The sequence below is a fragment of the Antedon bifida genome, chromosome 1, assembly GCF_963402885.1.
Source record: "Antedon bifida chromosome 1, ecAntBifi1.1, whole genome shotgun sequence".
Classification (NCBI taxonomy): domain Eukaryota; kingdom Metazoa; phylum Echinodermata; class Crinoidea; order Comatulida; family Antedonidae; genus Antedon; species Antedon bifida.
The window spans coordinates 5,698,995-5,712,215 of NC_136226.1; the positions used below are offsets into that span (position 1 = coordinate 5,698,995).

General features: G+C 32.2%; 2 protein-coding genes across 16 annotated transcripts in view; one reads left to right on the forward strand and one right to left on the reverse strand.

The window, feature by feature from the left end:
- LOC144839116 (serine/threonine-protein kinase 33-like) overlaps window positions 1–13,221 on the reverse strand; it is a 241,960-nt gene that overhangs the window by 182,247 nt on the left and 46,492 nt on the right. The gene's annotated exons all lie outside the window — the stretch shown is intronic.
- LOC144838865 (CUGBP Elav-like family member 2) overlaps window positions 1–13,221 on the forward strand; it is a 111,071-nt gene that overhangs the window by 65,767 nt on the left and 32,083 nt on the right. For all 15 annotated transcript variants that reach the window (XM_078694401.1, XM_078694384.1, XM_078694405.1 and 12 more), the window contains 2 exons: window positions 1,334–1,382; window positions 6,643–6,774. In XM_078694401.1, coding sequence (XP_078550527.1) covers window positions 1,334–1,382; window positions 6,643–6,774 — 181 coding nt within the window. The remainder of the gene's footprint in view (window positions 1–1,333; window positions 1,383–6,642; window positions 6,775–13,221) is intronic.

A 13,221-nucleotide genomic window follows, 5' to 3' on the forward strand; every position in this document is an offset into this window, starting at 1 on the left:
TAGTTAAGTAAAAATGATTGAGTTTTTTTGGGAGTAAAATCTAGCTTGTTTTATAATAAATTACATGTATTGTTTGAGATGAAACAATGTCGGCTTGTTTGTGAAATAGTTCAACTGTAAAAGAAGTTAAATAAAGTATTCATAAATGAAACAATGGCAGCTTATACAGTAAGTAAAAAGAGAATATTGTAGGTTTTTTTATGAGCTGCCATCGTAAAACTGGGTGAAAGTCTTTGACTAATCTGTAGGCTGTGAAACCTCTCCCACCTCACATCAGCAAAATTACATCCCTGGGCCAGTATTTCGTTTCAGTATTTTACAATCAGCAGTCACAAGATAGATCGTTCGTTTGATTTTACATCTGAAGTGAGTGATTTTTATCTTTATCGACACATAAGTCATTACAAGCACTGGATCATCCGTCAGAGGGAAATTGATACGCACATCTCTGAACATAAATTCTGTTAGTTGATACTCAAATAAAAAATCATGATCATCATGGGAGAAACTTCCTATAAAATAGATGATAAAATTAAAATGGCTGAACAAAAATGCAATTATTAAAATTCACAATTTCCTGTAATTTTTTTTTTGTCTAGAAACTATATTTCATGCCTTTGACTAATATCTACGCAACTTGATGTAGCTTATTGCTTAGTCAAAAATCAATATTTTACCATGGTTACTAACTCTCTATTTCCACCCTCAATCTCATATTTGCCAACATTTTAATTGGCATATATTAGCGTCCATTAATCATCTACACTCCTCAAATTTTCTGTTGATTAGGTTCAAATTAACGACGGCACAACTGCGACCTTTAGAGATCGCTTTCCCTCGTTGAAATTTGATATTCTAGTAATAATAACAAAAAATAAGAAAGAAAAAGGACAACTCTGATGTTTTGGATTGGATTAAAGATTGTTAGTGTTACTGGACATCAATGCTATACTTGTTTCAAGCGATATTTACAGATGCATGTTATGTAAAATTTTCACATTTGGTACTCTATAAAATGTATACTTATTCATGCTTGATTACATATGTTTTATTCACATTCCGGTAGTTTTATTTTATGATTTATCACGTGTGAAGTAATCGCGTTGTTCTTTTCTACGTGCATACTAAATGACTTTTAAAAGAGAGGAATTAAACAAACAAAAGATAAAACATGCAGATGCTTTTGGCTGGCTGACTCATTCCATTTTAGTGAAATCCCAAACTTGACCTACTAAATTGGTTAAAGGGAATACTTGATGTACCCAAATTACCCAATGAAAACAAGCACAATATAAAAATTTATTATGAAACATTTTTTTTTGTATCTTTTCAGATGAAACATCCGGTACAAATGAAACCAGCAGATAGTGAAACGAGAAGTGGTAAGTGTCGTACTTGATGACCGATAAATAATGTTTTTATTTATATTTTTACATCAAAAATTTTGTGGTTAATACCCTTCTCTGATCATATCATTTTCTAAATTTCTAATAAATATAAATACAAAGTTGCAGTACAGATGGATTTAGTACATCCTGGGCATACCGTAAACATCTTATACTGTAGAGAAATGTTTCTACAAAGTAATCTTATTCTGCCTCTTACTAAATTCTTAGTACTGTATCTAAATATTTCTAGTATCTTAGGCAAATTTCATGATACAGCATATCATGTGTTTAACATGTGATACCTGTATCATAGAACCTGACTTACGCTGGTAAGCTTCCATAATACCGACACCACATGTGATACACATGAGATACTGTAATATGAAATTTGCATATGATACTGGACAAATAGTTTTGTGTGGCAAACCTAAGCTTAAGTAGCCTACAGTATCTAAATTTAGCAGTTATCTTTATGAATAATTGTAATTATACAAATTAGAAATTAATATTTATAATTGCAGATGGTTACTTTAAATGTACACTTTATAAAGTGTATCATGTGTATCTCATGTAACTTAATTTACTCTCTGGTATTTTTTTTTTGGTTGTCAAAATTTTCAATCACTCATGTTTCGAATTTGCCTTTAGCATTTCACTTTTGTCAAAGGAAATTGGTTTGAGAGCGTGTTTTTGTTGTGAATTTTGAATTGGTTACAATCTAATATTGCGACTTGTCGGTTCGTTACTGTCACGTCGTGTTTGATTCTTCTGAAATGACTGAAAATGGCAACGAATAGTAGAACATCCTATCAAAGGAAAGGAATAGGCTAGTTTTATTAGATAATTGTAACAAATGTCAATGTTTGGATAGTGTTCGATTTAGTACTGGTCAATGGCTTATAAAACCTCCCCATTACATAATGTTTTGGCCAGTACATTTTTCGCAGAAAATGTTTACTACTACTACTAAAACATACTACAATAATACAACATCTTTAAAACAAGGTTTGTGTTAAAATATTGATGTTCAACGAAATTAAATTAGGGCAAGCATGCAAGTTTTCTTACGGATGACCGCTGGTTTATGGCCGGATGGTAATGAATTATGGTTTGTTTGTATGGTTGGAATGGCTCAAAGCTTATCCTACAGATACAGTGGGAAGTTAATGTACTATTATTCCTTTAGCTTATTTTGCTTGCTTGAGCAAAGATGTTGATGAAATAAAAAAAAAAATTCTGACCATTTATCAAGATTAAAAAAAGGATGATTATTCATTTAATAGCTAAGTATAAAAGCTTGGAAGATTATATATTAAAGATTTTCTTCAACAAGGCCAATGAGCAATTTCAATAAATTACTTTTTCTCGAAATCTTGAATGAACTCAATATTTGAAAACGATAACTTCAATTTCATTCGTGCACGTTCAAGATTGTCGTATCCTTGTGTTTGTGTTGTCGCACAAACATTCTCTCTACATAAATTTGAACGAGTCTGTAAATCTTCCTATATATGTACTGTGAAACTGAAACGACTTTAAAATGTCTTGAAATCCTTAAAATAATAATTTATTAAAATTATTTTTTTATGTAGCGTTTAAATTAAAAATGAAAATGATAATGACATTTATGAATGAAATATGAAATACCCCGTCCACCCACTTATCATCTTTAATCTTTCTATATTTAGTTTGCCAACATTAATAAATGACTTTTGTATAATTGTCATATTTTATCAAACCGTCGCTAGTCTGCAAGATTTATTTCACCCCCTAGGAGAGAAAATATATCATGTGAATTTAATTCATAACTAAAAAATACGAAGGGAGATACTGATTATTAAGAATGTCTCCATATTTTTAATTTTGAACTGTTAGAAGCAAAGAATATTTATAAGTCTGAAAGAAATAATTTATTTTGATTATTTAGAATAAATTTCGGATATCCATGAGATTATCAATTTAATTGACAAAGTAATCCTTGTTTCATGTTTTAAAAGACCAGCATGAAAACATAATGTTCAGATTTAGAATTTAAAAAAATCATTTAAATTCACACCAGCTTTTGGCACAATGTATTGAGAACAGCTCATTACTAATATTAATCAAATTTGAATAATGTAATTTAAAATATTCAAAGTTTTTAAGAAGGATTGAATTGAGGATTTGGTATATTTTCCATTCTTTTCACATCATAAACTTTCTATTTTTAATGTTGAGAGAAGCCCAATGACTAAAAGGCAACTTCAACTCAGGGCCGTAACCAGGTTTGACGGCGGGGTGGATCGTTAAGTTCTTTAGCGGAACTCAGGAGCGGATCCAGGATATTGAAATAGGGGTGGCGTAGCTTTGCGAGCGAAGCGAGCAAACATTGGCTGGGGGCCAGGGGGCCGCCAAGGGCCCCCGGTCGGGGTCCAGGGCATTGTAAGTCGTTTAAAACGATTTACAAACATCTCATAATGTCATTTACCAAACACTCTAAAGCTCGCAAATTACGACATGTGGAACATGCAGCTGATACTTACCTAGGGTACCAAATGCAAGCTAACAACTTGCATGTACTTTACATCTAAATTTTTACAACGCGACGATGTTTGTTTTTATTGTACTTAATAAATGGGCGCGTAGTATAGTAGCACTGACCATGTTATTGTTATCTATTTTTAATCTATTTTAAAATAACCGGTTAAATTGCGTTATGCAGCAGAAACAGACCCCATGTGGCTTCATCAACTCTATTGATCGTCTGAGGTACCGCTATTCTACAATACGGGAGTGACGATCACAAAGGATGCCGACCTGCTTAGTGGAACGCGACCAAGCTCACCACATGGCTTTTATCAACTTGCTCCTTTTACACTTAACTGTGACGCTAGAGATTGATAGTACACAAAGGATGTCGACGTATGCTTGGTGGAATGCGATCAAGCTGACGATGTGCTCCGACGTACTATTTTCAATATAAAAATGTGCAAACCATCGGTGATTGATGACCGTCGAAACGATACGTGTTTTTAAAATCTATTTAATTTAAAAAAAAAAAAAAAAAATCTTTAAAAAATAGGGGGGGGGGCGGACGCCCCATACACCCCCGCTAGATCCGCCACTGGAACCATACAATCGATTTGTTTTTCTCTATAGGCCTATGGCCGCAAATCGCATTTCCGGCTATTCTCTTTTGTTTATGAACTATAAGTTGGTGTAATTTCCAGCCCACACATTTCAATTGCCGACCTTATATTGTCAGAGGACGGCATTCTCTTGCCGACCGAAATTAGGCTAGATCCCTCCTCCTTTCAAGCCTCCTAGCAACAACATGGTACATTAGGGATCGTATCATTGAGACTTTAACAGGCATATTCACCATCATGTGGTGTTTAGGTAAAAAACCATGGAATTAAGATGATCTCTGAATTCACTCAACCGTTGCATCTTGCACTTGCGTGTGAGCTGCATGCTTTCTCTATCAAGCAGCTGGCTGGGCACGTCACACGCACGCGGAGACCTGTGTAGGGGAATACCCTGTTATGTCAAGCAAACAACTATGCTCTGTGTACAGCTCGCTAGAGCTCCAGAACCACGATGTTCAGCAGTTATCAAATAGAACTTATCTTGTAAATTTTAGTGTTAGGTTTTTATATTTTAGTTAAAATATATATATATATATTAATTAAATTTATTAAGGCTTGACTAGGCCTGTAGTGAACAATCGTCGTGTTGTGTTAGTATGCCCAGCAAAAAAAAAGTGGGAGGCCAAGCGGAACTCGCTGTTCAGCGGGGGGGATCGTACGATCCCCCCGATCCCCCCCTGGTTACGGGCCTGCAACTAATGCCCTTTTCACATCACATATTACAAGTTGTAACACAGTTTGATCTCCAGACTTAATATGTTTCACACACGCATACGCGAACCGTGAGAAGTCTCTGGAGAAAGCATTGCGTGCATATTTGATTACTATGATTGGTCAGTTTAATACTAGGGTAATACACAAACGTGCAGTTAGAACTCTGGACATCTCAGAACAAAAACCGGCACCTTATCGGTGTGTTTTTCTCTCAAGATTTCTAAGGGGTCCCCTTTCTTTCTCCACAAAATTGTATTCACACTATGCACTGGTTACAACTTGTTACATTTTGCATGTGAAAAGGGTATTACTTTTAAAGTAGCCAACTATAGAGTTATACAGTACAGTTGTTTGTTGTTGACAAAAAACATGTGCGTTACAAAATGAGTGTGTAGGTAGGATAGTCACGCAATATTAATGTTTCATGAATGTGTGAAATGAAAAGATTTCTTGTGTTAATGTTTGAAATAAACATTAATGTGATCAGATTCTAGTATCTTAATTCATTTTCTATGAATACTGTCATAGTCACGCTGTAAAATGCACAAAAAATCTTGAGTTTGCTACAATTAAATTTGAAAAACATGTTCTGTTGATTTCTAGTTTAGTTGCTTGTAAGTTGCCATCTATTCAAAATGAAATCTTTTTTTTCTCTGCATGTCCAACTTTCATTAGTTTTTCTCGGAAAAATGTTACTACTGTAAACATTAAGAAAATCAGGTGAAGAGGTTCAAATAAACGTTTAATAGTGTAACCGATTCAAAGAATAATTTTAATATTTTTTTAGCATCATTATGTAAAAATGTCCTTATGAATATTATAGGCCTGTAATACTATAATAATAGTTAATAGAAATTTATTTGTGTAATTGATGATGATTCTTGTGGTCACTATGTCACCATGTAGGAATAATAATAATAGTACCGAATATTAGATGAAGATTTTCCATAGTTTATATTTAGAAATGCCATATTTATATGATCCAATGTCGGATTAGTGGTTTGCTGTTAACTGATCTTCACAATTCTCTCTCCGCCGATTTAATGTCAAAACGATTATTTGGATATTGAATTCGCATGTAAAACTTGATCCCGCTCAGCTCGTAATACGCAATAACATCGATATGGACCTCGCCAAACACATTATCTGAAAGGAAATCTTTAAAATAATTGGTATTTCACATTGTTGTTTCTATAGGCAAAGCCCAGTGTTTTTGTTTTCTGTATATAGCCACTAGATGTTGTAAGATAATGAAAACAATTTGGAATATAATTACCATCCGTTAATATTTTTGTTATGTTATTGTTCATACGTGATAAATGCACATCAGAAATGTATCGTTCACATTTCACTACTTTCGTAATTGAACCTGGTAAACATATTTCCATATGATTTTTTTTTTTGTTTTCCAGCTGAAGAGCGAAAAATTTTTATTGGTATGATTGCAAAGAAAAATGATGAGAATGATATACGGTTAATGTTTGCGCCATTTGGGACGATAGAGGACTGTACGGTGTTAAGAGAAAACGGAGGAACTAGTAAAGGTATTATTAATCAATAATCTAAAAATGTTTTTTGAATGGAAAAATAATTAATTATTTTTAATTGAGCAATGTCACTGGCAAAACATGGTTAATGGATTCGTAATTCCATGAAAAGTTTCGCACAAATTCATTAAATTGTTTGTAAAGTGTATAAATTGGGACTTGAATTCAGATAGCGTGTGTGTAACCTATCCCACAAGATGAGCATTTTAATTTGTGTACGTATTCTGAAATTAAATCAGCGTTCCATTTAAAATATAATTAGTTCGTTTAAATTGAGAATGCTGATTAGGAATGTATGTCAGTCAAGGTCACGTTCTACTTTACATGGACAAACATTTCTTTAAATGTTTACGAGAGTGAAAGAAACATTTTCCATGCACTTGGGAGAATGTTTCCTCTCATAGACGGTTTGAACCAATGCATGTTTGTCTTTAGTAATTATCCAGATGTTGCCACCCAGTAGTGTTGGCTACCTCTCATCACATAAAATAATGATATAGATAAAATTAGGTAAATTAAATTTGTTACAAATTACATTATGCATCCCTGATCATCTCCGCCCAACTATTGTACATGTATGCTAAATCATTTGGTTTTAATAGATAGTGAAATTGAATCATATTAATTTTTTTATTTATTCTAAATTTGTAGTTTCAATATTAAATTATCGTTAGATTATTTACAGTTGACTAAATGTTATCCTACATTTAGAAAATCCTTTGTGAATGTTCTAAATAAAAATGTTTTATCGGCTAATATAATCGATAGATATAAACTTGGCTGACTTTGTTTGATTAAGCATATTATTAATTGCTTATCTTGCTCAATGCATTTTAAACAGAAAAGAAAATTCAGCAAAGTGATATTTAAAAACGTCCTTATGTAGTTGATGCCCGGTACAAATTAATCAGTAATGGTATCTACAACATTTGGATAGAGGGGCTTTCTATCCAACCGAGACAAATATTGTTCAGTGAAGGAAAAATTAAGCTTTTTATTGTAAAATATAAGTAATTCAAAATTCATCAAGACAGCCAAGATTTGAAATTATTTATAATGAAAATAAGAACTTGTCGTGCAATGAAAAAGAATTTTCCTAAACCAGACTCGAGCCCAGGCTTTCTGCTGTCTACAGTACTGTACTGTAGGTCTTGGAAACGTTCTATTTCAACTTGGGAAGAACTTGATCAAGATTTGATCTGTACTGTATAAACAGGTACACTACTTTGGAAAATATGTGCACTCTGAAACATTTATTTGAAATGTTGCTGGAAGGGTTGGGATAACTAACAGTTGCATTAGTGCACACAGTGAAGTAGAATTTGTCAATTCTGGGTCTATTTTGAAGTGTTGTCTTTAAACAAGTGTTGATGTGCTGCTGCTAAAATAAATTTATTAACATGAGGATGAGAGTTCGTTTATAATTGCATTGGGTGCTTCTGGGGGTAAACTTGATTATTTATTCTTGTGTGTTAATGTCACATTGTTTCAGGGTATATTTTGTCATCAGTTTTATCATATTGGTTTAATGTACTAAATACTAAACTGTTATATCGAACAGGATGTTAAAATTGACTTTAAGAATAAAGGCTCACAGAATTGGATGGAGAGTGTAAATAGGTATAAATAGATTTTTAGTACAATTATCACATGTGTCTGTGATATGACCGAAAAAACTTCATAAACCACATAATTTGTTATTTTGCCAAACTTGTTTAGTAATTAAAATAACTTTAGTAGCACAATTACAAACCATCCTGCCCAAAATATGGAAACAAATCGTGGAAAGCATAATGACGGAAAACGTTTCAAGAGAGGAGGAGAAGATCTAAAGTTACACAAACCAGCAGTAATTAGTTACTGTAAGAACATCAATTTAACCATCATTATCGTATTGTCTTTAATTAAGCTTTCTTTTTCTTTATACTAGTAAAGTTGCTAATTATGATTGATTAAAAATCATTGAAAAGTGTTTTTTTAACATACAGTATTGTATTACGTTAAATATTGAGATTTCTCGTTAACTAAATCATATGTGCAATTGGTTGATTAGTAGGAAACCATGGACGTTGATGATTTGATTATTTAACCTTATGTATATATTAAATTATCAAATGTTGTAGGCGCTGAATAAAGGTTGTGCTTATTGCTGTAATTGGTCCAGTGACCTTGTGTAGATATTAAGATTGATTGAGTTTTAAAACATGACTAAAAATTCATATATTTATCACTTTGCTTCTTGTTATCACTGTTTGCTTGTATTATTTCAGTATATTAGCGTTTTTTAAATCAGCTTTTTAAAAGAAAAGAAGAAAAAACACCAACCAAAAAAATGATAAATAATTGTGTAAATGCTGCTATTTTAAAATTGATTCAAAATCAAATACCTTAATATTCCATCTATATGACATTTAAATGTCAGAATTAAAAATAATCATAATTTTAATTTAGTACCTTGGTCCAAGTTCAGTATCGTTCTGGGAACCTGATTAGTTTGCATGCCTTTTGGCTGATTTTAAAAACTAGGCTAAATGATCTCATAGGAAGAAAAAAAAAATGAAATTACTGTTTTGAAAAGTGTATCATGTTTAATTTAATACTTTTTGCGTAGATTAATTGTACAATCTATTTCATACTATACTTTACCTTGTCAAAGAACATTTTATTTTTGATAAATTGGTTGAACATAAGCATTAAGTATAATAATATTATAATACAGATTACTTGATTATTTTGTTGGGAAAAAAATAGTTTTCCCTCAATTGATTCCATTAGTTTATTACTTTCGACTCAAGTTTTATTAACTAGAATAAACTCTATAAAATTTTGGATAATTGTTTTGTGTGACATACATTTTGTAAAAGGTCATACGCAAGAAAAGAGAGAAATTATCGATTACAGATTTCACTAAAAGCTGTAGAACATTAACTGTAATTTTGGAAGGCTGCTTTTAACATTACAGTACCCACACCCTAGACAAATTACTACATTTGTCCCGGTGTTTCTACTACTGTAATTTTCTATATTGATGCAGAGTTTGTGACCTACTGTAGAAACCAGAAGGGCACAACGCTTATAGCGAGTTAAAATGGACCTGAAATGGATTTTCGATTTTTTTCATTTTAGAATGATGTTTTGGGGGCTATTAGGTGTTGCTAGAATGTATATTGTTACAAAATATAAATTCGCCCTTTTGGGGAAAGCCCCATTTGAAAATCAAAAAAATTCGCGGGTGACGTCACTTTGCGAATATATTCCTATCCCTCCAATGGACAATTTGCAGTTTTTTGGCTATAACTCTTGAAATATATGGAGTATTTTCTAAAAAATGCTTGTGCTTTTGCAGAAACATATTTAGATTTTTTTTAGATAAAATTATTACCGTATAAACGGTTATTCACCGAGTAAATGACGATTTAAAATCTCCAAATCAACGGTTTTTTTCTGGCAATACCGACGTTAGCCTGGCAACGTTGTCCGGGATACAGCGCCGTGTGCAATGATGCGTATCCATATTTTTCCGTTCGTGTATTTTGTATATCGTTCGTAATTTATACTGCTAAAAAGTTTCTTTAGTTTTTAGTTTAGCAGAATTAAATTAGTAATATGAGATGATAATTTATTTGTCACGAATCAGGCAGTTCGAAAACGAATTTGATTCATATTTTACTTTGGCTTGACAATGAGTAGCAAGTTGTTGATATCGCTTTGGATTCACATGAAACGGAGCCTCCCATGGGTGGGTGGTGGATCGACTCCGCGCGCTGGGGCCTAGGTCTAATAAAGGTTTGGGAGGTAGGCCTAGGCCTTCTAAATTCGGGAGAACAAAGTACAGTACATTTTAGAGCATTAAATTTCAACAACATTATATATTTAATAAATTAGTATTAGTGTCAACGCTTCGCGTATCTTTCCAGGCCGTCGATCATTCACGGACTATCGGGCGGCATACACGCTCTTGATATCGTGTGTATATGTGACGTCGTGAATATAGATGCTCCCGACGGCCGTTGAAATAGAATATTGCAATGGCGTGAGTAATTTTCGCTAATTTACCAAGGTATCTTAAAATTTCGTTTTTTTCTCAAAATACTATACATTTTGTTTTTATTTGTATGGACTTGTGTTAATTTGATACATTTAAATAACATGTGTGAATTTCTTGAAAATCGAAAGTCCATTTCAGGTCCATTTTAAAGATATACATTGTCCCCCTGAAAAAATAAATTTTTTAAGTGTTTGTGTTGAATTTTCCATTTTAATGTCACATAATAGTTATTCACTTTGACCAAAAATTGAATCTGAAAAAAAAAAGATATCTGAAAAAACTTAACATTTAAAGCATTTAACTGTTTTTATAAGTGAAAACATTATTTTTGTAATTTGTTTTTCTACTGTACGGAAGTGATTGATTTAAAATTAATACCTAACATTCTTTTTTTAATATTCATGTTTTTGGGAGACAATACATCTTTAATCTGAGATCCTATCTTTAGATACATGCTGGACATTCAACTCATAGCTTACTGTACATTATGTACTGTATAGTTACCTGAATATTCCAAGTGCTAATAGAAAAAATTTGTCCGGGTTAACAACATTTTAGATGAAAACACCCTGAAGCATGTGAAACTAAATTGCATTCATATATTTTTGTAAACTGTAATTAAGTCATTTTTTTTCCAGTTAGTTCAGTCTACATGTCTTTTTCTATTCTGAATTGCAAAACACACAGGGGCTAGTGTGCAATTCTTGTTTTCGATAAATTTATCTCACTGAAAATAAGAACAAAGCTGGCTAGCACTGAACTAGTATTATTCATACAGTAGACCTACCTACATTAATGTCATTGTTATAGTATAATATGGTTAAAAATTCAAATTCTTAAATAATGCAATCTGGTAATTATGATATTGACATTTAAAGGCATTTTTAAGCAATTTATATTCTCTTGATAAGTAGATTTAAATGCCAGAAAAGATCAACCTTTTATAATGTGTAACGCATCAATAACACCAGTTGGAGCTAGCAATTTCTTTTGTTTCACGTCTTTGCAATTGGACATGGATAGTCATTTTAAGTTTGATACTCTAGGCCAGACATAATTGTGTATATTCCAAGCAAGCTAGACCATCCTGAACTACAATGTACTGTACTCCATGGTCTATTTATGATATTTACCCTTTAAATGAGGGATCACATGAGAATGTTTAAAGTCCTATTCCCTACGCTTTTTAGATCTAATTTAAGGTCACATACTACATTTAATGTAAAAATAAATACTATATGGTGTTATTGAAATAACTTTTTTCGTCTTTAAATGGTTAAAAATGTGCTAGCTAGGCTAGGCCTAAAGACCGCCCACGAGAGGACATTCACAGCGAGCTACTTAAGTAGTGCATTGTTTCTCTCTTTTTATCATAATTTACCATAAAACATACATTTAAGACTAGGAATGACCTGGTTTAATGTTTTAAAGTAATATATATGCATTATTTTTACAAAATGGGTCTTTAGAAACTTGAGGTGTGGCATTAATTTGATTTTTATACATTACTATATCAAAACCATTTGCGGTAACCTTCCTTAAAACATCATGTTCATGTGGAGATTCATTGGAACGAATGTTGTGATGACATAAGTGCAAATCAACACGCTACATGAATCGCACCGTAAAATTGTCGATAACACCAATATTATACATGCCACAACTGGCACTTCTTTCTAACAGTATTTATGCTATTTAGTCGATATAAATTCAATTAGTGTCTCGCGTTTTGGATCTCTTGCGGTTACCCTTTCCGGCCAGTCATTTAAATTTTATAAACATACAGCACTACTCCTTTCAATTCGTGTTTATTTGATTTTGATTTTTTTGAATAAGAAGAAATTGAATTCTGTCGTTTAAAACAAATTTCACAGCCGAATGATATATGGCGAGTATAGTATATGATTGGATTATCATTGATGTATTTTGTCATCTCAAGGTTGGAGATAATAATTAACCCAAGGATTCTAGTCTGCGATAAGGAGCTACTTAAATCACGGACGAAAATGTTTTTGAAATGAACAAGCTTTTTTTTATATATACCATTTTTGGAAATAAATGTTATTTTGATTGATTGATTGAACTTATTAGATTTGAAAATCTCAATAAAATATTTTGTTACACGGTTTTAGAAAAACATTATAGGTATGTATTGTTTGAAGGTTTGCATGGCGGAATCAAATGTTATGATATAAAGCTTGCGGACGATCAAAGCATATTGATCGAAACGTCTAGAAACTCAACAATTCTTTTCAGAACTAATATACTTAGTGTACCACAAACTTTATATCAACATTATAGGTACATAACAAATTAATTACTGAAGAATTGAAGGATTATTAAAAAAATTATATATCAAAAAAAATTAGATTTACAAATATTAAAGTCGTTATTGA